Source organism: Anopheles moucheti, chromosome 3, assembly GCF_943734755.1.
Source record: "Anopheles moucheti chromosome 3, idAnoMoucSN_F20_07, whole genome shotgun sequence".
Classification (NCBI taxonomy): domain Eukaryota; kingdom Metazoa; phylum Arthropoda; class Insecta; order Diptera; family Culicidae; genus Anopheles; species Anopheles moucheti.
Window position 1 is genome coordinate 48,306,567 of NC_069141.1, and position 24,567 is coordinate 48,331,133.

A 24,567-nucleotide genomic window follows, 5' to 3' on the forward strand; every position below is an offset into this window, starting at 1 on the left:
CACCCTTCCCGTACACAGTACCAACGCGTGATTTGATGTTTGATGTCTGGTTGCACGTGAGTCGGTGGGTTCTAGCGCGAGTGGGAAATAGGTTGAACTTTATAGTGCCATGATTCTCTCTCTCTCTTCTTGGTGAAACGACCTACTAGGTCATGCCTGCTATTTCTGGCTTACTAGATTTATTTGAACCACATAGCCGGATAGTCATTCTTTGCTACGGGGGATTGTTCCGAATGGGATTTTGGTCCGGTCCGATCGTGTGAAGATCGGTGCCGCTACCATCATGTCACCAGGCCTCCCCCATCATACCGATGCCATGATTATACATGGCGATCGTATCACGAGGAGTGACTGTTTTTTACTTCCAAATCGCGGACATACACCAACTAACAAGGAGGAAATTAAACGTTCTTCCCAGTGGAGTGTTCTAGAGACAGGCTGTATTCGTACAATGATCGACGATCCTTGAAGCACCCTTCAAAGGTTCGAGCAGGACCTCAGTGTACTGGCTACTTTGCTTTGCTCTATGTAAAAACCAATCATAAGTGTCGCTGTCGAAGGTGAGGAACGCTCTTTTCGGAAACCGGACATGGACAACAACGGAAGGAAGCTCGAACCCGAATGGATACAAAGCACAATCACGCCGCCAATCCGGTTGACCTTTACGTGTCGGCATCCCTACCATATTTTATGTATGTGTGTGTGTATATATATGTATCTTTTTATGTATTGACGGCACTATTTTGCCAAATATAGTCATGAATCTGTTTACTATATTGTACTGTTTTGTCTCGCCCAAGGCTTTCCATGGTTATTGTTATTCGGAATGACACGCGGTTTGCTTAAGAGTTATCGCACAATGCGCTATATTGCCGGGTTACCAGAGTTGCACACAGTTGAGTTTTAAAATGGTGTTTTCAAAAGACGTAATATTATTTCTAGCTCCGCACTAGAATCCCAACAAACACATGGTACCTCTATACGATCGGAGTTTTACCGTGTACGATCAGTTAATAATAAATTAACACATCTTCATCACTTCGTATAAAGCCGTAGCAATGAACTGTTCCCTCAGACTTGAGGGACGTTGTCATCCCGAACCTATCCAACGGAAGGACCACCCCGATCGTCAAAAAAAAAAACACTTGCTGTTGTATATTTTCTACTGTAAGGCCATCGGTGTTTGCTGTTTCTTTTTCAAGACCGGACCCCTCTGGCAGTACTATTTATATGATTTATATTTACTTCCCTACCCGTGGCCTCCGGGGCGAATTCGTTCTGCGATGCGAGGAAATCTTCTACTCCCGTTAGATCAACCGGTGACGGTGGCGAGTATTATGGTGCGGTAGCGTTCCGTACATTTGACGCGCGAAGGTCATCATCACTCATAAATTTTAGTCATGATGCTGTGGATGTACCCTAGCGATCCCAAAGATCAGACCGCCAGTAAACACCCGCCTATAACCGCGGCTGACAGCTCAAGGGATGTTCTTTTGATTGGTTCGCGACTCCAAGATTCATTGGCTTTTTTGAGTGCTTTAATATCGTTGGAAGAAAACAAGGAATCAGGTCCAGAACCCAATAGCCGTGAGCACATTCCGAATGTTCCGCGAGATCATCGAGATCGATCACTGTGGACCAAGGAAAACATGTAGCCTTACTTTTACTTTTCTTTCTTTCCTTTCCGCTTCATTTTCTTTCAATTGGGTTGAGATCAGGAACCTCGTAGACAAGTGTCTCGTCGGTTGTCATGTTGGCATTTTCTTAGTGAGTGACATTCAGCCCTAGGGCACGCAGCGGTATGTTGCGCCGGTTAGGGTGGGGTAAGCGTGAGACTATTTTGAGATTATGTGGACGCACCTTCTGGTTAAATTTTGGATGAAGGACGCCATGCAGAATCCGCGTTAATCCGAGTCCCTTCCTACTGGTGCGCCAAATGAAAAGAACGATCCTTCATCTGGCAGATGACGCGGTCTGAGAATGTAGGTCAATGGGGCTATGGAGCAGTACGGCTATATCCTCCCCCTGCTAGTGAACTGAGCTTTGTGATTTACGAGTGTTTTAAAGGTTGTTGAGGGTACATTTCCCTACCAGTGACGGTCACTCGTTGTTAATCGTTGTCTTTAAATGGGATTTAGAAAATTTATTAAATTAGCACCGGATTAGTGGCGACAAAACCTTGCTGAATTGGGTGACTCAATTGGGTGACAATCCCACAAATTCTGGGATGGAATGGGTGACCAACGTTGCGTAACGTACTGGTTAAAACTGGACTGGCGTCAACTGATGCTTCCTACAAATCGTGTGATTTAAACAATTGCAAAAAAAAAATAGTTCCTTTTTGGTATAATTCATGTACAACTTTTTATATTGCATTCAGCACGAACACGGGTATAGTATGTGACCTTCCGTGAGCAGTTGCCTTCCTGCTTCCGAAGTAGGTCAAGGTTTTCGCGTTACTTTCGTTTATTTCCTCCTCATGTACTACATGTAAAAAGAAATATTTTTAGAAGTAGTGTGCTGTTACTGGCCTTCTATTTTGACACTAGCGACGGTACCATGAGTTCTACCGTCACCACGGCAAGGTAACCTTTTTAGCCGTCTGTAGGTCCTGAAGTGTATGAAGTTATTCAAAACAGAATTAGTTACTCGATGTTTTTCATTCCGGACGTATATTATGTCGAATCGAAAATAACCTCCCTCCTGTCATCAAAGTGGAGCGGCAAAGTTTGTGGAAAGTTTCTTTCATTTCGACGACTGGTTTACTTTTCTGATTGATTGCAATACACCGTCGGCTACATGTATAAAATACTTTCTTTCCTGTATTTCTGTCTGTTTCATTGCTTTTCCAGTACACCGTTTTATCTGCTAAGAGCTAAGATGCGAGACACCCTTTTGCCGTGTAAGCGTACGCCACACAAACAGCCGCGCGTTGTCGATCTTCGACTTAAAACCGTTCTTAAAATTAGACAAATAATACACGTGTTTGCTCGTCTTACTTTGCTGCTACGTACGTATAAATATGTCTAGCTCAAGCGCGGCACCACTCTAGAAAACTGCGTCTGTTCCTATCGGCGCTTGCCATGCGTGGCCGTCAACTGGATACAGCATTCGCAGTTATTGCATTGCTCATACACCTCGTTTCTTTTGCTGCCTGTTTGTTTGTTGCTTAACGTTATTATGCGGGGATATTTAACCAAAAGAAAACAATGATTATTACAATTATGATAACAGAACGTACCGAAGGGAGCACGTCATGGAGCAGAGGATGGTTAAGGGAGCGGATAGGAAAGGGGAACGGGAACGGGGGAAATGTCTCCATAATTAATATAATTAATAAAGTACTTATAAGATAATCCGTTTTCCTACTCTGTCTATTTCGTTTTACGAGTGAAATTTCGATCCACTAGCGGATCGAATACTATGAATAGTTGCTCCTCCCGGACCATGCCCACTGCCAATGTGGATTTACAACCGGACGATGAAGCTGATGCCGGGGGAGTTGTTTATGTTGCATTCTTCCCAGCGCCTGTATTGTCTTGTGTATTGTCTATTTCTATCCGTCTATTTATGCATGATTGATAAGCGATTTTAGAGTGGAAACAAACGTAATTAAGCAGAACGAAAATCATGATTACTATACTCATTACGAGACCATACTAAACTAACTGTCATAGCAGCCACTTTTAAACGTTAATGCCTTTACACTGCAACAGCACATCTAGTGTGATTCCTTTCCATTCGCGAACGTGACCCTACCGAACGATCGAACCGTGACGAGATATCGTGTCACTTGAAGTTTACCGTGATCTTGACGCACGATGCGACGCTACGAACGATGATAACGTGGAGCTGCTCACTTCCAGCCGGAAGCCAACACATCCTTGCTGTGTTACTACGGAAATCCAACCACCATAAGCCATTTTGTGCAATATACTCAGTCGAACCCATATCGGACATGCAACACCGACACTAGCAGCCAGACACGAAAAGTAAACCCGCGTGTGGCGCACTGCTGGTAGTAATTATTATTGGCAAGTTTTCCTTAACTTCCACGCTAGGCAATACCCGCTGCATGGAATCGGGGTACTTGCCCTTCCACTCGAAGGCTCCCCGGGTGCTACCACCCGCTAATGAGAAACGGTTGATAGTAACGAACTTCATCAAACTACCCTTTCTTCCATTCCTGGATCGCTGTTGGACCGCAGCGGTAATCTATCAAAAATAAGGGTTTGTGCCTTCGTTTCCAGCTGCCGTACGTGAGGCTTGTGAAATATAGATGCGGTAGCCGTCAACAATGGCCGGTGGCGCTTTAGATTCTCTCCTAATCCACCACCCAAAAACCTACCCATGCCTGCGGAACATCAAACAGATGCATTGTTCCGAATGCTTAAGCCCCTAAACAGTGGAATATCGAGACTTCCTTCCACCAAAACCGTTTTCCTTCCGTGCCAATGCGTCGATCGGTTGGTGTAGTGAAATGCGGTCGTTAATCTTTGTGTTTTTATTGTAACGCTGTTGTTGTTGTATACCTGTTCACCACCGCTACTAACACGAATGCTTAGTGTTGTTGCTTTACAACGTCTAACAAAACCCATCGGCTGAAACCATGCGCGAGTTGATAATTTCACTTCCTATGGCCGGGGTCTAGGCACTCTAGGCTTCTTTCTGCATTTCTGGTGAACTGACGGTTTTTGTTTTCTTCACCCTTTTTCTGTGTGTACCTATGCACACATACGTGTGGAGGCACATTTTCCACACCATCGAATACGGAGCAATGAAAATCAAAACCTAACGAACCGTTGTCGTGAAGTTGTCCGGTCGTCTAGAAATCCCATGAGGGAGGAAGCTAATGCGCTCATGGGCCGGAAATTAAGTCTACCGCGACGGCGCTGCACAAAATTGGGAAGCAAACTGAGGGGAGATCGAAGAAGGCAGAAAAAAAAGCATTTGTATCACGTTACCCGTTACCGCACTGGGCAGCATGGGCAATTTATCAAACCTGTGGGGAGAAAACTTATCCATTTAGGATTTTGGGAAGTGTCGAGCTCTTCATTTTGCTGGCCGATCGCGGAGGCGCAGCTAATGTCAAGTCATGCTTTCCTTTTGGCTAATACCATTATTTCCCATCGACACCTACCGGGATACGGGTTGGGATAATTATACGCTTACTTGGATACATGTATGGTTGCTTCTGTCACTCAGCAGTATCCAATTTGGTGGTATCAATTAGTACCACTTGTCAGCAATCGTGTGAAAGCTCCACTGTCAAACGGTGGCAAATGAAGACTTGAGAGTGTGAGCGATTTTTGTACATGACGAAAATGAATCATGCCCCTTATCGAGCAAAGGTTTACCCGCTCGAGCCACCGAAATCTCAAGTAGGTCAAGGTCCAATAAACTGCCGGTTCCTTCGATCTTGTAGTTCTCGTTGGTGATTAAAAAACCATTCAATAACTGAGCCTCCACACGGCAACCCCCTGGAGCGAGAGAATTCAATCAGGTGGTATAGTAGTCGTTGGAGCAGAGAGCTTGACCTATCCAACCAGGTAGAAAGGATCCATTTATCCATTACGTTCGGCATCGCCGCAAACCCATTCGTTTTGCGATCGATTCGTTCACGAGATTCGTTCGGTTCAACTGGTCTGCTCGGTACTCTTATATTCTTCCATGCGAAATGGAGCACAGCTGCTAAACCTAAACGTTATTTTTACTTTCTGCCTACGACTAGCCCTAAGTGATGCTATTCCTACCGTAATTGCTAATCCGACGGACTATCGTTCACATCCGCTCACATGATCGCTTTAGATCGGGACATGTAAAACAAGCTTCTCGATCATACTGCACTAAAACAAACTTAAGTTCTAAATCTTACAACCAAAAAACTGAAGAATCAAAAACAAAAAAAAAAAACCGAAAGATAACTTACTAACGCGAACACAAAATACAGTGAATAAATAAAACCTTTCGACAAGCATTCCAAACTACCCATCTGGGCAACAGTGGCGTGAGACAAGGTCATGTAGACGATCGAATATCTTGTGATCGTCGTTTGGTGCGCAAAGTAAACAAAATACGTTCTGTGGTCTGGGACAGGCGGGAACGGAGGGAATAGAAACCTTATCATGAGGTGGGAGAAGTCAGGCAAAATTGTAAGTAGCGACCGAAGATCATTAGTGAGCGTCGGCTAAGCAGCAAAAAGTGAAGGTGCTGATGACGCATGCCTTGTACAAGTGAGGTTAAGTTCTTGCTTAAGTCACAGGCACGCGATCCTTAAAATAAGTTCAATGAAATCTTTCTCTTCTCTAAGCTACCCTTTGCTTGGCGAGGGCTTGTCGGGCGTGAAACGTTCGCAATGTGAGCAATTTGTGTGTAAACGATCGGCACCAACACTGTGATACGCTTGCTGATCGTGAAGCTGCCGCGCCACCGATCTTGCCTGAAATGTGGAGAGCATGAGACGAAACCTTCGCCATGTGCGTCTGTGAGCGGGCCTGTGGATGCGGGACTTTGCAAAAATAAAAGACTGCACACACACACACAGTGTAAAACTGCGGCGGTCGTCAGATTGTCTGCGCACGTTTCTGTCTGACGCGCTCGGCCGATACAGCTCACGAGTCGTCTGACAACTCCACGTACGCATTTACTCGCCCCAGCTAGCTCTCTTGCTCGCTTGATTCTCTTCCCTGCTCGGTCTAGGAGCTTGCGCAATACCACCTCGCATGTTTCGCGTCGTGGCGCTGAACTTGCTGCGAACGAGACCGTGCGCAGTGAGAGAGAGAGAGAGCGAACGAGAGAAATATCTGATGTGCGAATGCAATCCTACCCTGGTGCGCTAATCTAGGCCAACAGCTGGCGCAAGTGAAAGTGATTCGAATAGAGCCCGCACAGAGGTTTGTTCTGGACCCCTACGCACCTCGCCTGCTGAATGTAGAGTGGGGGGGATACTGTATAGTCGAAATGTCGAAATGATTGAACCTAACCCTAACGAGTGATGATCACATAGTATTCCTCCGAAGAAACCTAACAAAAACGATAAACCAACGATGTGTGAAACTTGACGACATTTGGGAGTGATGAATCAGAATACTGCATGAAGGAAGGCAATGCTTGCAGATCACACCCTTAAGCCGGTGGCACAATCTGTCCGATACGACGAGTGCGTGTGCCGAAACCCTTGCTGCCATCCGGTCCGATTGGAGTTCGTACGACGGCTTCATTGGCGGACGTCGGGAGAGCCGTGTTGCCCGCGTTGACGTGGTTGCACAGGATGCTGCCGGTACGCGATCGTGGCCCAGAACACTCCGAGCCGATCGAGATGCGTCGATCGTAGCCGGAATCGGTCGATATCTTGCGGCCGTTGTAGTACTGATCCGAACCGTTGGATAGCTTACGCAGCGGATCGAATCCTCCGGAAGAGTACTTACGCGGAGAGATGTTTGGGCTTCCGTCCGTGTGGTAGCCCGTGATCGATCCAGATGAGAACTTGCGATCATAGCCACCGGTTGAGTCCATCGAGATACGGCGCTGTAGCAGATGACCTTGCTGCTGCTGCTGAAGTAGTTCTGGTGAGTTGGCGTACTTACGCTCGTAGTTGGACCCGACCGAGTACTTGCGAGGGGCCGAGTGCACCGGTGTACCGTGCTCCGTTGAGCATTGGGACATGCGACGATACATCAGATCGGTGGAACACTGCGAGATGCGACGCGCATTGCACGAGCAAAAGTCGGAACAGTTCGATGAGCGTCGTGACGATGGCACTTCCGAGCAGGCGGACGTCCGCCGTGACATACCGTCCGCGGGTACGGATGAACAAGCGGAAGTGCGGCGCGACATTTCACCGCAACTCGAGTAACCTTCCGAGCAGCTGGAGAACTTTCGCGAAGCGTCCGAGCCGAGGGAATAGGCACTGGAACGGCGTTGCTGCTGCTGAGTTGGCTGTGGCTGATAGCACTCGTAGGCATCGTTGCCGAAGGAGTACTTGCGTGGCTGGGGCGAATGTGGCACCATGTACGGCATCGGGGGCGATTGCTGTTGGTGCTGATGTGGATCCTGCTGCATTGGAGCCTGCATCGGCTGGCTCATCATCGGCAGCATCTGATGATGATGATGATGGTGGTGATGTGGCAATACCTGTTGCTGTTGCTGATAGATCGTACCAACCATCATGTCGGATTTCGGATAGAAGCCCGATCCACGGCGCATTCGGAAGCGATCGAAACCCTCACCACCACGGCTTCTCTCAATCTCATGTCCAGCGGCAACCTTATAACTCTCGACAAACTTCGTGACGTTTGTCGCCTTCTTGCCGGTCTTCTTTTTCGGTGCTACCAGCTCCAGCACAACGAACTCGGTCATTGCCTGGGCCCGTCGAGCCGATGCGGATTCGGTGAACTCTACCAGAGCGCATTCATTCTGCTGCAGCTCTGGATGCTTATTGATAAACTGACGAACATCCGTTGGAATTGGACCACCCGGACGGAGGACGCGAATCAGTGATATTTCACCGCACTTCGAAAACAGTTCCGACACCTTTTCAACGGTGTACTTGTCGTATGGCAGTCCCGTGGCGACAACGGTGCGCGACGGCGTAGTTTCATCGTGCTCGGGCAACGGATCCAGACGACGGATTTTTGTGCCCAGGTCGTTCACTTCAATCTTCACACTCTTGCGCTTGATCGCGTACCCAACCACACGCCAGTCCTTCGTTAGCTGACGGACGCGCTTAAAGCTGGACACCAGCTTCAGGCTGACAAAGCCTTCCTTGTTGCGGCGCACGTGTTTCAACAAAAATGCATCCTTCAGGATGTTATCGTTGGAGAAGTAGAACTCCACCTGCTCAATAATCCGCTCGCACATCTCATCGTCCGGGATCTCGAAGGCGCCATCCTCGGCGTCCTCCTGGGTGCCGGCTTCATTCGCGTCCTCGCCCGACTTTTTCATGATTTCACATCCCGAATCTTTCGCCGCATCATCCGACGATCCAGCACCGGCATCTTCCGAGTGCTGTCGGAGTTGTTGCTGGCGTTCCGGCAGGTCACTAGAACTTCGCCGATCGTAAGACAACGAAACGTCGCTGTCGATCGAACTGATTGACTCCTTCGTGTCGGAATGCTTCATGTTACGATGCTGATCGTCCTGATCGCGCATAAACATCTCGTCCTCATCATCAATGTCTTCGTCGTCATCGTCCTCATCATCGTCTTCCTGCTCGTCATCATCGTAGATGCCGTAGTCGTGCACCTCCTCAGCGCCATGGTGGTGATGGTGGCGATGGAAGTGCTGCTGAGGACTGCTGCTTCCCGGCTCATCTATCGGCAGATGTTCGTCAGCCAGCGGTTCCTCACGCATCAGCTCCTGATGCTGTAAGAACGTATGATTGTCCGTCATGAGCGGTGACAATGTGTCCGGTTCCTCTTCGGCTTCTACCGCTTCCTTAGCAGCCACACCTTCCAACTCGATCGGTTTCGCTTCTATCGGGGTTGGGGCGGCTTCTTCTTCTTGGGCAGCAGTTTCCGCCAAACACTGAGACTTCGATACGGAACTTTCACTTTCCTTCTGCTCTGTGGCGTCAGTCATCGTAGCTGTTTCGATCATCGTTCTCACTGCCGGTGTGGTCTCCTCCGTTTTCGTCGGAGTGGTCTGTTCACTGTTGGCGACGGTTTGCGTTGCCATTTCCGTCGCCGTAGCAGTACTTGGCGGCACTGGATTCGTTGGATCACTGGACGTTGTCGTCGTCGTCGTCGTCGTCTTTGTGTCGGCCATACTGGTTAGTTTCGGCGCCCGGTACTGCTTTCTTTCTTCTCCACTAATATGGCTAATATGGCTTCCTCTTGTACGTATTGTAGAGGCGAGTTTTGTCACCGTAGGTTGCTTTCGTAAGGGTTTCAAATAGTTTCGGCGATACACTCTCGGATGAAGGCACTGGATTGTTTTTAGTTTCCCCTTAGCGTTGGTCTAGTTCGTTTTGGCTATCGTATCGATCGGTGCACTTGGTGCCGTCACCTGTTTCGATTTCTGCTAATCCAGTCTTTTGGGGGAGGAAGGTTGAAGTGAGCCAGTACCGTTCGACGGGTGACTCACTTGATATTTACAGTAAATTTACAAACGCGCACACCTGCTGTGCGTTATAGATTGTACAATGTTTGTTTGTTACACAGCCTGCTTTACAGCTATCACCGATCAGTCTGTAGGTTGTTGATTGTTTCGATAAGGGAGTTCCGAATCCAGCGGACCCTTTTTCAACGTTTCTAAACCGTTGCTTAACGTGAGTTCGCTTTAGGGGGTTTTATTTTCTGTTTATAACAAAGCAATAGCTTAGCTAACCCCACTAATGTCCTCGTAGAACACACACACAAACACTCTCGCAGATACCCGCACACAAATTCCCGAGGTTTGTCCTGAGACGTGGACGGTTTTCGTACCTAAATGTTTTGATGGCTCTGCCGTGTCCTTCCGGTTCGCACCGTACGTGTATGATGCGATTTTCTATTTCCACAGTCTTCTGTACGCGCACACGTACTCACTACACCGCTACTCCGGCTACAGCGATCGCACGTTCCCTTTCACTGGCGGTGCTACCAAGATTTCATGCCCGACGATCACCCCGTCGTTGGCCGTCTCGTGAATACGGCGTTAGACTTTCTGCAGGCGCTCTTTCACTGACGGTGGTGGTTTCCACCGGAATTCAAGTACTTTCACAATTGCCGCACACGCTGGCATGCCCTGCGTGCATGCACTCGTCTCGGGTATTGAAGTTGTGAACGATTCCAGTCCACGATTAGAGCAGACGGTTTAGCGCATGGAGGACGGTAAGGACGGCAAGGGCGATTAGCGTAATGTTTCGCACTGTAGAGGGGAAATGGCGCTACGATTCGTGATTTCGCGAAACTCGAAGGCAGTGGAAAATGTTCACTTCTTTCACTACGGATTTTCTACACGGTAGCGAGAAATTTGCGGTGCATCGAACACTTCCAGCGTGTAAAATTGAGATAGAAAAACGTAATCCACTCGTTTTCGTGTGTTTTCAAACAATTTTAGACCAATATCAGTTCCAAAAAGATCACTTCTTGCGGGAGGGGAGTAAAACTACTGGTTACGAATGTTCTGATATCATCGAAAACGGAGGTTTGGCGTGGTTTGCTTTTCGTTTGGACGTCTGAGGTCCTGTCTGAACACTGATGACTTCCCTGGATGCTCAGCTACTGCCACCTTCAGTACGCAGCGCACATGAAGGACCTAGCTTTCTCCGTACCACACCGTATGTGAAGGCTTTTCCTGGTAATCTACGTAGCGCTAGTTCCTAGCGTTAGTCGTAATGTTCATTCAACGGTGGCTTACGGCTTGCCCGAACGTTTGCTTCGCTTCAACAATCAACACTTGATCGCGCGCACTGGCACTCGATCAGCACCGGGTTTTGCCCTTTTCGGAAGTTCGTACGTTACTGGTTGCAGTTACACTAGCGCACAACTCCGTGACACTCGCGAACTCGTGACTGGACACTCGGTTGCCTCAGCTGTTGCTATCGCACACAAACTCCACTGAATGTCACCGATTCGCTGCTCCATCAAATTTGGGCTGTTAACGTGATGCTACTAACACACACACACACACACACACTGCGGCCCGTCTGCTGCACGTGGGGCGTTCAGGTTATGCGCTGAGGGCGGTGCATGAACTTTACGCACTATGCGCACGCACACGCTTCACCGAATACCGAAACACATTCGAAGGGGGATCGTGGGAGATTAAATCGGTTGGTTTGCGGTTTAACGCCTGCCACACTTCGATTGGAGCCGTTTTAAACTTCCTCCCAGATGCACCCAGCTGGTTGACGTTTTCGATACTCAAAAGCACTACTGTGTCTCCCACGTGCACACACACACACCCATTAAGCGAACAGACACTGTCGGGTCAGGTCGAAACCAGATAGAGATGCACGGTGGCCAACGGTGCGGGGTGGGTTCCCTCTGCTGTTCTCGTCTTCGAAAGGTGTTGCTACGACAAGTGTTGTTGAAAGACTGAAATAAAGCTACGAATTGACGCCGGTTTTATATCGTCTCTCCTACCCTCTTCCGCCGCACGCGCATGCATGCAACCGCTGGGCAAGCTGAATGCGTGCTGTTCGGTTCGGTTTCGCGCTTCGTGTCTCACTTCCGCTCGATGCCGGCGCTCGGAACTTGAATGCTCGTGCTCAGTTCGGCTCCCCAGATTGGGGGGGTTGCACACTCTCCCTCTCTCTCAACCGGGGAGCCCTTACACTAACTCTAAGCCAACCTGACCGAGGCTCCCCACAGGAACCGATGCACCGACTGGGCCCATGCGCCGGAGTGCGTGTGTGTGTGTGTGTGTGTCGATCAATTCGCGCTGATCATGCTGCGTTTCTTTTGCCGCCTCAATGCATTTCACCCATGTGGTCGGTGTGTTTTTGAGGGGATGGTGTGAGGGTGGTTAAACCTCGGCGAAAAATGTCGCCTACTCGCCTGCCTGCCTGCCACTTGCACTCTACTGCTGGGCGCTCCACGCTCTAAGTGTACCGAGGGTAGGTGGAGGGATTGATTTGTGATTTGGTATTATTTATCATTTTCTCGAACGAACTACATAAACGCATTACGCACCGTACGAATAAGCGATCGGAAGAAGTGTGAGCTATCGATTGTTGCTTACCTCCGGTGGTTGGTGGTCGGTTGCGAGAGCTGTTATTAAGCGGTGATTTCCGTTCTGACGCCGGCTTAGCAAATCGAAGCTTGCGTAGTATTGCAACGTCGAATGGGAGCAAGTGCAGCTCACCTTCAACTAATATATTTTTTTATATTCAAATTACGTTCATACACTTTGGTGGTTTTATAGCAATTTTAAAATATTTTAAATTATAACAGAATTGACATTCATACATATATAATTACTCACATACTATTTAGCTTTCCATTTATACCAACGAGGAACTAAAGCATCAAAGTAGTAGGAAGATATTTTACAAAATAAATAGTTTGTCGTAAGCAATTCTTATGAAATAATCACATTTTGGTCTGGAGGTATTTACCGCGCAGTTGTTACTACACAATGACCGATTTTGTTCACGCAACCGAAATAGTTACATCCAGACGCTTCCATTCCCGTTAACGAACCCATGCGATAGCCTGCAAAACGGTAATGGTGAAGGCTTAATCCAATAAGTGGAGCAGAAGGCTCACTGTTAGGTCAACCTGTGGTCGGTGGCAGTAGCAGGGTGATGTGTGTGCTATATGTGCATACAGGAGCTAACAAACGGATGTACTGTCGCATAGGTGTTATGTGATGAAAGCCATTGTACAACTAAGGACTTATGAGGAAAGCTATTAGCGACGTTGTTAAAAGGCGATATGTTAATGAATTAATGAAAACAAAAATATATTGTAATGATGATGTGATATATTTTTTTGATATTATTATTTCAACTTAAACAATTTTGCAAATTGTTACCCTTGAAATTGAAATCCCTTTTGGAAGCTACTTAGCGAGGAGAATCGTATTTGTATTTATGGCATGTATATTAACACATCATCGTGAATTGCTCTGTTTTGCTTTCGGGTGTGCCTTTATGCTGCCCTTTATAGCGTTTGCCCAATTTGGGTCCACGTGTTTGAACATTTAGTGGGAAGCTTTGGATTTTTTTGGATCGCCCTGTAGAACGCCGCTTTTCATCCGCCTTCGGTAAGGTGTGGATAATTTAGTTGTTTTCGAAGCTAACATCCATCCCACATGGTTTGGTTAGTTACGTGTTTTAGAAGTGCGGGATGCAAGGGGTTTGATCGACTTTGAATGCTACCGAAGGTACTCGTTGCCCGTGCCCGAGAGTTCAAGAGTACGCCGGGAGAGCTCCGTCAAGGTGATCAGCTAGGCGTGGAAGAGATTATGTACATACGGTTCCAGTTCCATGCCACCCAATAGCGATATGATCTTTTGTTTTGTTCATCCCCAAGCTGATACGAATGGAGCTAGGGCGAAGTTAACCGAGAGTGCATAGTTCCATTACTTCACCCCTACACCCTTTTCCGTCTTGAGGGAGCATAAAGAAACGATCACAACAAGGCGAACATAAGAGAAATTAAAGACGCTGTAAGTAAATGCGGTACTGTAAGTAATGTGCGGTAGTCTCATGTATGCGACGGGGAAGTAGTTGGGAATACATAGAGCGTGGTTGGCTGGGTGGTAATCAGTTTCGCCTTCAGAATCGAAGCATGATGCAATGCTATTTCCGCACCAATTCCCTTTTATGGCAACCGGTGCACCATTCCCGTGTCGACGCAACGTCGTTACATAGAAGCATAAGAGTTGGTAGTCATCATTCGGACTGGTTCTGTCGGCATAGTGTAACCGGCCAAGACCGATGCAGCAGGGACGGAAGCGAAAACTCAGTTTCTGTTCTAGCCTGTTTGGTTAGGCTTCACAGCGGCCGTCGCCGTCGTTGTCGATTGAAAGTCTTCCGCAACGTTTATGCTTTGTTGCTTGGTTCATCTCAACATTCCCTGCCCACTGGGTCCAATGGTCGCTTTCAAGGGTTGGATTCAGGGTCAGATTCACATTTGCGAATGCTACAACTTTCCGTACTTGTGGAAAAATGTATTGTACTATCCACCTCAGCACAGTCGCACATTCACCGACGAAAGCATTGAAGGGTGTACATTGTGGTAGCATAATTGTTGGTTGGTTGTAATTTCAAGGTTAACTTCCTTCGCGACCTTCACCGACAGTGACGAAGATGTGATGGTAAAGGAAGACTAGGACGGGAAGAAAAGGAGCTGACATTAATAGGATACATTAATACAGCTGTCGTGATTTCTTATCATCAACTCGTGGTGTTATAAAAAGAAAGGAGTTATAAAGTTGAAGTTGGCCATGTAGAGGACAAATTATGTGTTAATAGGACCCCCAGCCATGTGTTTATACGTGAACATATGCTATTTATTACATGTCATTCGATATAACATTTATTACATGTTTGAAAAATTGATCATTGAACAATCTAACGCACAAAAAATGTATTATTTTATCAGTAAAACACAAACGCATGCATGATCTATCAACATCTACACAGGATAGTGATACGTTTATAAGTTTAGCAACCTATTTTGTAGAACATGCGTATCGTGCCGTGTTCAAATAATTTCCTCTTCTACGGTTATGCAAATGATCTTGCTGATAGGACAGGAAGAAAAAATAGAAATAAAACATCGTTCAAAAAATGTAAACATTCGCCCAACGCGTCAACGTAGAAGCTCTCAAACCCGGTGTCATTGATCCTCATGGTCAGTGGTGGCCAAATAAAATAACAGCAAAAAAAACCCCAAGCGTGCGCACGATCACCCAGCGCGAGCTGAAACCGCCCCAGCTCCGTTCGTTGCGTGGAGCATAGATAGAGCAACAGAGAGAGAGAGAGAGAGAGAGAGTACTAGAGCGGAGCGAAAGAAAGGCCAATAGCATGACCCATTGCAACATGGAGCCGTATATGGGGGGATTTTTTCTTCCCTGCCTTGTGTGTTTGATTATTTCCGAAAGATGAGTGTCTTCATCAGTAACACTCCACGCGTTATGTGGAGGGTCTTCACTCGGTCTTGATCTCGGACATTTTAACCAAGAGAAGGGTGATTTTTTGCAATTGCGAATGGGGGTCAGTAGTGGCAAAAGCGTCAATTTCGGGATCTATTCGGATGTGAATCCACACAGCGGTCAAGGTGAATGGATGTGGCAGCGTTAGAAGATTAAACATTTGTTGTTCGGTTTAGCTTTTGCATGCTTCTCTTTTGTTCATTTGGGTGTCGTGTGACATCGAGCCTGAGCTCATTCCAACTTCCCGCATGTGGAATCCTACGCTTTATGTTGAAAGGAATTCCCCACGTGTTACTACCAACGGATTCATCTTTTGCGATTTTCCCTCCATATGCCTTGAGATGACTATCGGTGAGAGGATCAGTTGAGTATCACGCAGGATCACTACGATGTACAATGAGTTTAAAAGGGCCCCGCATATTGCTGGATCGATTGCATTGGCACAGAAGACACACCGCGCACTGCCAGCGCTAGATTTATGATGAATCGTTTTAAGCAGGCCGCTGTTTAAGTGGTTCACTACCGATTGAAGTTTGGGTCTTAGACGGTAAGAGGTAGAATTGTTTAAACGATTTGCGATTAGAAAGGTGTTTGGCAGACGGCTTAAGCATAGAGCTGCCCTGCGAAGGTTTGCTCACGGGTACTGTTTTTTTTATTTATTTATTTGGCATGATATTGTCGGGACGGTAGAAGGTCAATGATTTCGGCGTGTCATTGAATAACCGTGCGATCTGTTGTGCGATTGCGGATTTTACGATTTGGTGGTGCTTTGGGAGCTGTTTTTAGGGGAGTTTTAGTGATCTGTCCTAGAGCTGTGAACATTAGTTCATTTTGCTGGGATTTTCCATCGCTGATGGAAATATCATCGAGAAACGTAACTTGAGAGAGTAAATGTGGCTATGTTTCAAGGGCAATGAGAAATAAATTAAATATGGGTTGAAATTGATTATTAATGATTGGAGTATAACGTTTTTCTTCCACGTTTTTTCTTTTTCTTTATCGGCACAGTAACCTCAAGAGGTCTATGACTACCATTTCTAGCTTTTTTTAATTTTAAATACCCGTAGCCGGATAGTCAGTTCTGGGTACGAAGGATTGGTCCGGATGGGATTTTGGACCAGACCTGTCCGTGTGAAGACCGGCATTGCTACCAATACACCGGGTAACTTCGTTCCATGTTTAGCACAATGAAATAAAATAAATTGAAATCAAAATTAATAGTTTCTTAAAACGATCAAAAAAATATATTTGGTGTTTTAATTGTTATTAAAGCCTACCAACTTGAAAAGCAAATTTATGCCAAAACCATAACCTATCGTGCCTTTTAGAACAAAAGTCAGGTAATTAGAAAAGAAAACAGAAGAATGAGAAAATAGACTAAAGGAAATCAGAAACCCAAAACGAAATGTAATTAAAACCAAAGGTAAATTGCACATCGCAATCTTCCGAGCTGAAACTTTTCCTCAGTCTCTTCTTGCTCCGATCAAACAGCCGTGTGCACTTCACTGAATATTGTCCAAAAGTCGGCTCGCCTAGTACTGAGCTAGGCGGGTGAAAAGCAAAAGAAAACTGCTCCAACCCGGTGCAGTTGATCGCCCACTTGATCGGCGATGCATGACCACAAAGTATATAGGACCCTGGCCGAACCTCAGGCACCGTACCAGCCATCGGGAAACCGTGTGGTTTGCGTGAATTTGCCGGTTTCTCGCTGAAACGTGTCTTAATTGCTTTCCTCGGAAGGTATCTTTAACAGAGCAACCAAACGGACGGAACTGCACTCGCCCCCCACCCTCCTGAGCGACGGAAGAAGAAATAGAATACTCGTTCGCTGAAATACCGCCCCGACCCAACCAATTTGATTTCGTCCACGGCCGAGCGGGTTCGAGTTCATTCCTCACCATCATCAGCGGGTGAAAAACCTTGAACCAATGATTCTCGAGGAACCCGTTGGCCCATGTTGGCTTGCGTTACCGAATTGCGAGTGAGCGATGACTACTGCCAACTCAGAAGTTATTATTTTAGACAACATGATGTCAACCTTTGCTGCTTCTGATCATAACTTTTTAAGAACGATATTTGATCCCTTTGTCGCGAGCGATCAGTGGAAACACTTTAAGCAACAACGCACCCAGTCGAAATGCAATGCAACAAAACATTCGATTTTTGAAGCATTCCGTACAGTGAGCTACGAGTTGAAAGTATATATTAATCGGTCTTCATCTGCGGGTGTGAAAAAGCAAACTCTTGTAGACAATCGAGTCAACAAAGAGCAAGTCTTTGGTTGGAGTTGTAAGGGAAGACAGCCATTGGATGATGGCTCAGTTCGTATGCAAATAAGGAAACTGATACGTGATCTCTCGATGCAAGACGGGACACCCACTCGTGAGATGGGAGAGGCACGTGAGTAGCGTGCTATTCACGAGACTTCGCCTTCGTACTTGGTAATTGAGTTGTGCGGGGTTTGATTTCTTGCACACGATAACATTTGCACTCCGATCACCATTGATCTACGGATGATCTACGGTGAATAATTGAACGGTAAAATGTAGATTGATGAAGATTTATGAACTATTTTAAAGAATCCTTTTTGAAGCTGTTTAAACTTTATAATTGAATTACTCTGCTGATTTTATTAGTTATCGACTACTTATTATAAAATTTTTGTACTTCATATTTAGGGTTACACTAAATAGACACTGTATAGTCAGAACCAGATATACTCATGTATTTTAAATGTTCAAATGCGTGCAATTTGATTTTTTTTTTCATTTTACACACGGAAAACATTTTACAAACAATTCTGAATATCATAATAAATTATGTCGTTTTTAATTTAAATAAACAAAGATTAAGGAAAGAAAAATTCGAGATGTTCAATACTTCAATTTCGTGGTCAATACTTGAACATGGTATAGTAAAATCAATGATTTTAATAACTTAACCGTAAATGCTCTATTCCTTTTGCTCTTTAAAACTGAATACTTTCATCTGTCCAATTTTACATTCTTACAATGATTTCTTAAGTAGAACAGCTGGAATGGGTCTTGGGTCTTCAAAAAAAAAAAAATACCTAGATTATATCTAGGTCACACTTACCACTTTTGTAATTTTGAGCAAGGCAACGTATTGCACGTATTTTCCATAAGTGATGCATTCCAACGTGGGAAATTCCTACCTTTGAATACTCTTAATGCTGTTAAAAACATCGAAACAAGAACAGATATGATGATTCATATGTGTTATAATATTTAACACTAATAACTTGCCTTGTGCTCTTATTCACAATTATTCAAAACATCTGCAATATTAGAATGTATATTTGTATAAACTTTGTTACGAGATAGCTTTTAGATGAATGCAGACGTGTGGTGGCCAATTAAGCAGATGTAATATTGTAACAGTGTCACTCTGGGTGCGATGCATTTCCCACAATAAAAAAGTGACCCTGACCAAGACATTTTGCACAGCCAGTCAGTACGGTGGCAATGAGATTTGCATACGAACAGAATCCGTTTTATTGCGACTGCCCGGCCACCCGTTTGATGGTTGGCTTCGGAAAAGGCCAACCCGATATTGCCGTGGGCAATGTCGTTTGAAGCAAACGAACAGCAAAGTGTGATGGATTTTGATGAAGAAGGCTCATCCCAACAGGGTAGTAAGCTGTTATCGTCGGAGGAAGTGAGTTCACTTTCGATCATTTCCTAGCATCGATTTTTTTATCTTTTTTCGACGTTTCAAAGCCTTCGAGGGCCAACGAGTTCGGTGTGCACTTTCTGGCAGCGAAAGGTTTGGCTTCGCTTCCGAAAATGGGCTTCTCGGCTTGTCAGGCCTTCCCGTGGTGCTTTTCGACCGCTGGTCGTTAACCTTGCCCACGGGTACGAAAGGCAACATTCGAATATCCGTTCCGTTCCCTTCTGATCGCCGGTCTGGTAGTGGTTTTGTGCGTCTAACATGGCCATTTTTGCGAGCTCGTTCACTCGACGGCTCGTTCCTTTAGCACAGCATCAGATCCGATTCCGATAGTGAACGGGGCAATCTGATCTGATCGGATAGGTATTGGCAGCCATGAAATTATGCTGCCATCAAGTGTCCGTTTGTTTTTGGAGGAAGTGAAAAACAATCTTCAATAAGGTATCGAAACGAAAACAAAAAAAAAAAACAACAGCCAAAACCCGTACCATACGCTTACCGCAGCTAATTAACTAACAGCAGGTGTCGGGGCTGGGACGAACGAGAAAAATGAGTCATGTGACCTACAAATCAAATATTGTAGCCCCAAAAACCAGCCCCTAAGCCGCAGCTAATTTGAATATTTCCCTGTTCGCCAGCAGGGAGAAGGGATCGTGCGGTCAAATCAGTGTTTGGTAATGGCCGTTTTGCTTCCAAAGCGTACTACCGGAAGTTAAACGGTGCGGCACCTTTTGCGTATTCTGAGGAAGTGAAGGAAAAGGTCGCGGCGTCGATTACATAAATTAACGACAGTCGTGTACCGGCCCGGTTCTTCTGTTGTGTCTCGTAGCATAGCATCACCGTCCAGCGGACGCGGCAGCTTCTCGATTAGCACAGCGATCGATCACAGCAATAAGCAGTTAACAAAGTGCGCAACCCTTACTTAGCGCATCATTTTGCGCTTAAGCGTACTCTGCCGTCTTTTCTCCCTGTTTACCAGCTTCGCACATCCCGCACATTGGAGGCGCTTTGAAACGCTTGATGAGGGGTAAGGATCTAACGCATGCTAAACGACTCACGCGATGTACTTCCTTAAACGGTAGAAACAGGGTTAAGTCGTGTCGGTGACATTGGCTGGAGGATTGTCTGAGTCTGCTCATCAGTAGGTCGGCGAGTATGTGGGTTTGCACATTGAAACGAATTGCAATTCAGTGTCTTAATAATATCTTGAATTGTTCGTGTGAAACAAATACATGGAATGGAAACTATATATGACTTACACAACACAACCTTGCTAACGTCCATAATAATTTAAATTTTATATCAATTTTATAGAATTTTTAAAATTTTATACCTTAAACTTATGTTCAATAAATTATAATAAACTTTTATGTAGTAATACGCAATATTACAATTTTGTTCGTTCCGTTCTCTAGAAATATCTCTTTTTATAATCATTTACGTAGATTATTTTGAAGCTCTTGCAATTTTATCGATTAGATTTTAAAAAATACATTAACACTACATATTTAAATAAGATAAAAACTAAAATCAAAATAATTGACGAAGAATTACTTTAAAAGTAGTTAATGTTTTATGCAACAAATATTCTTAGTGGTGTCCGACATGCCGTAAAAATCATAAGGTCATTCAACGGGGACTATTGGGACTAGCATTATTCCTGCTTGCCATAACTAAATTAGCTAATGAAGGTAACAAACACCTCGTCGTATGATGCAACACTGACCAAACAGTTACCATGTAAAACTATGACGCACACACAGCGCATTATTTTTGACCAGCTAATGTGCGCCTGGCAATGTAATGCTCTCTTTTTCCACCCATTGTGCGTTCATTGTCCTTCGGATGATAGGCAGTACCGTTCGAAGGTGGTTTCGAACGCAATGTTGTCCTGCGGGCAGAATGTGCAAGTGATAAGACACGTCGTGCCTAAACGAAATGGTATCGAATTCATTTCCGCGCCAGTGAAACGGGTGTAGATTTTCATCCAATTTAACACACTTGTGATGCAACGCTTAGAAACATCGGTGGAAAGTATTTTGAATACAAAAGTATGCCATTTAAATTTGTCGTTTATAGAAACATTTATCAGTCAGAAAATGAGTTTTGCAAGGAAAATCGCAAGGTGTAAAATAATCATATTACAGGGTGTAACAGTTTCGGAGTTAACAGTTAACGTAGGGAGCTTTAAATCATTATTTATATTCTTCCTGCATTAAGTTTAATTCGTACAAAATGAATCAACAAATTATCAGTGGCCTAGAAATTGATTTGACACGTTCTACACAAACAGCCAAATAATCACGTGCCCCATTTCACGGCATAATGTACCGCAAAAACGTACCGCACACACACACACTTTAGCTCCAATCGAAACCATTCACTTTCTGCCAAACATAAGGTCAAAGTCAACCGGACCACGTTAACTTGTTGGTTGGGTGTACCGGCTTTCTGTGCACCGCCGTTGTGATATTATTTCCTTTTATCTTTTGTTGCCCACCCTTTATAACCTGTGCTTGACAGATGCGGTTTTGAAGCAGTTCGATTCGGACGGTATCCACAATGCCCCATTGACATACTATACAGTGCCCGAGTTACGAAACAAGGGACGCATGCGTAAAACGAGTACTCTCGAGTCGTCTGATTCTTTTTACGTGCGATCAGTGATGTGATCCCTGGACCTGTGAACAGAGGATACAGCAACGGTTCGTTTGTTGGATATTGCAAAACGCATGTCGCCTGAAAAAGCACTTAGCATATAGTTTGATTAATTGTCTTAAAAGGGTTTTTGTACTGTATTGTACTGTAAATTTTCAAACTCCCGACCTTTCTAGCGAATGCTGTCCCAGCTTCCAACACAAATCATTAAATCAGAAGACAGATTTAAAAAGCTCTGTTCTTCTTTTCTGAACGAAGTGTTCGTTTCGGGTGTGACAAGTAGTTCACACGTTTTCCAAATCTCGTCATTAGCAAATATCACGCCCCCCACTCGTGAGCTTGTTTGCCAAAGACTGCGAAGCGGAAATTTGCACCTAGCAATCACAAATTACTACACACATGACCCGCTGCTGAACGGAAGCAATTGAAATTTTGCTGGTTAAATTGCGGGTTAGCGTGAACCTAATAAGTGGTTTCATGAAAATGATCCTTTTAACATGAGTCGTGCGCATAAAGCCAGATGTTCTTAGCGTATGCGCACCATTTATGGTTTAACTATCTTCAGCAGAACAGGAACTCTTCCTTCCTGCAGAGATCTGTACCGAAATCTCATCAAAAACGGCAGAAGGCCATTGTATAAAAACTTTTTCCTTGCAAACATGCTGCCCAACAAAAACAAACGATAGCCTGTGTTCGTCTGCCATGTAGTTCCTTCCAAAAAGGCTCACTGAACTTTCCAGGGTCAGCTGGGTGAAGTGATTGCTTTCAGTGTCACTCGGCGTAGCCTGTTCCGAGACTGGAAGGGGTTCGTACAATAGGGCTCTCTATGTCTCGGCGGAACATAAACAGTAAGAGCGAATTAACGATCGGATCTTTCGCGTGAACTGTTGTTATTTTGAGATCAGATCTTCAAACGCAATCTTAAAACTTCCTTTTACGATGAAGAAGATTGACATTGAAGAACACACTTGTAATTAAACTAGAGACTAGAATTTGCGATAAACTATTCCTACCATCAGCCCAGTTACAGACTTTGATCGTCCTCGACGCGTTCGATACCAATTTGTAGTTTGTTGTATATTTCCCGAAGGAGTTAAGGGATCCTGCAATCCGTACACGTTACACCAAGTTCTAAAGCTTGCTATAGAATAAATGGAGTCAGTAACGTGCGCCAAACGAAACAAACCACAACGCATATGGATACCAGTCAAGTGAATTGACACACTGACCTTCAATAGTCTCCTTATAGAGCGCCCCACTGTAGTATCTGTCTGGTAAGCAAAAGCAGGACGCTTGGCAGCAGTGTTGATGGAGAGCGATCACGTTAAATAAACGAAAAAACGAACAAAGCTAAAGGCGCAATCCTCGAAGCTCCTCTATGGCACGCCTTTCATATGAAACCTCCCATGTACTATGACGATGGTTCGTTAAAGGTTTTCTGGTCACGAAGCTAAGGGATGGAACAGGTACGAAATTAATAGTACGCACACGTTTGGCCCCAACAAACCTTTGATGATCATGAACCCAACCGGTCTCTTGATGACCGACACTGTGGTTATGAAGGAAAAAGGATGAACTAATTTCTTCTCTTCTCTTTCGTCCTTAAGGCGAAATTGTACTGGAAATTGAAGGTAAAAAGAAAACTGTTGCATCAATAATGCACAGTGGGGAGGATTCAATCTTAATGCACGCGGAAAAAAAGCGAAAGGCATGCCAGAATCTGCAACTAGACGCGCGGCTCTAGAACCTACAAACCACTTTTCACTTGTTGCTGATCTTACCAAAGGCTGTTCATTTAAATTCGGCTTGTCATGACCAGACGACCTTTCGGCCAGTAATGTTTGTAGATTGTGTTTTACACTGATACTATCCTTGGCATTTGATCTTGTTAAGTTTTTGCTAGCGACGAATAGTTAGCTGACGTGTTGCCGCACTATAATATGGCATCATACGCAAGGGATAATATTTATTGGTAAAATATGATCATAATTTGTAATTGTTCAAAAATCAGAAACAAACCAAATTCCTCCATTGCATTGCAAAAATCAAATTTAAAAGAAATATTTCGTCTTGACTATGCGAATGTTCATAATGTGAATAGAAAACAAAAAATAAGTAGTTTGCTAAAAGGCTTGTCTTGAATATCAACATTCAGGGTGGAATTTCTGTTCTTAATCGATCGGAAATAATTCAATGAAGGGAGTAAACAATTATGCAGCAACCTTGGGCTAATATACTGTTGGAGTAGGAGGAAAGTCAAAGCCACAACCACTAAATTGTCATCTAGCAGTTATACTCCAACGAAAGTTTATCGTTTAATCGACGAGATACAACATTCTGTTAACAGTAATATTACGTAAGATGCAAATTACAACAAATAAATAAAAAAAAACACACCAGGCAAAGCCTTCAACCTTCAGCTAATTGACACAGTTACACAGTTTGCAATATTATATCCCGAACGGTCTGCTAATTCAATGCCTACTACACGTTTTTTCTCAACGAACTTCCACACTAGCATTTCAATTCACTGTTTTTTTCTCATGTATCTAAACTTAGTTGTCATTTCGTGCTGGATGGAAGGTAGAGTTTTTTGTTTGTTTGTTTGTTTGTTTTGCTCTCTTCAAATCA

General features: G+C 44.9%; 1 protein-coding gene across 1 annotated transcript; it reads right to left on the reverse strand.

Annotated features, from left to right (window-relative positions):
* Positions 1 to 7,125: 7,125 nt before the first annotated feature.
* LOC128304722 (DNA ligase 1) lies at positions 7,126 to 9,765 on the reverse strand. Its single transcript, XM_053041935.1, has one exon. The coding sequence runs from the start codon at positions 9,763 to 9,765 to the stop codon at positions 7,126 to 7,128; it is 2,640 nt and encodes an 879-aa protein (XP_052897895.1).
* Between the last annotated feature and the right edge of the window lie 14,802 nt (positions 9,766 to 24,567).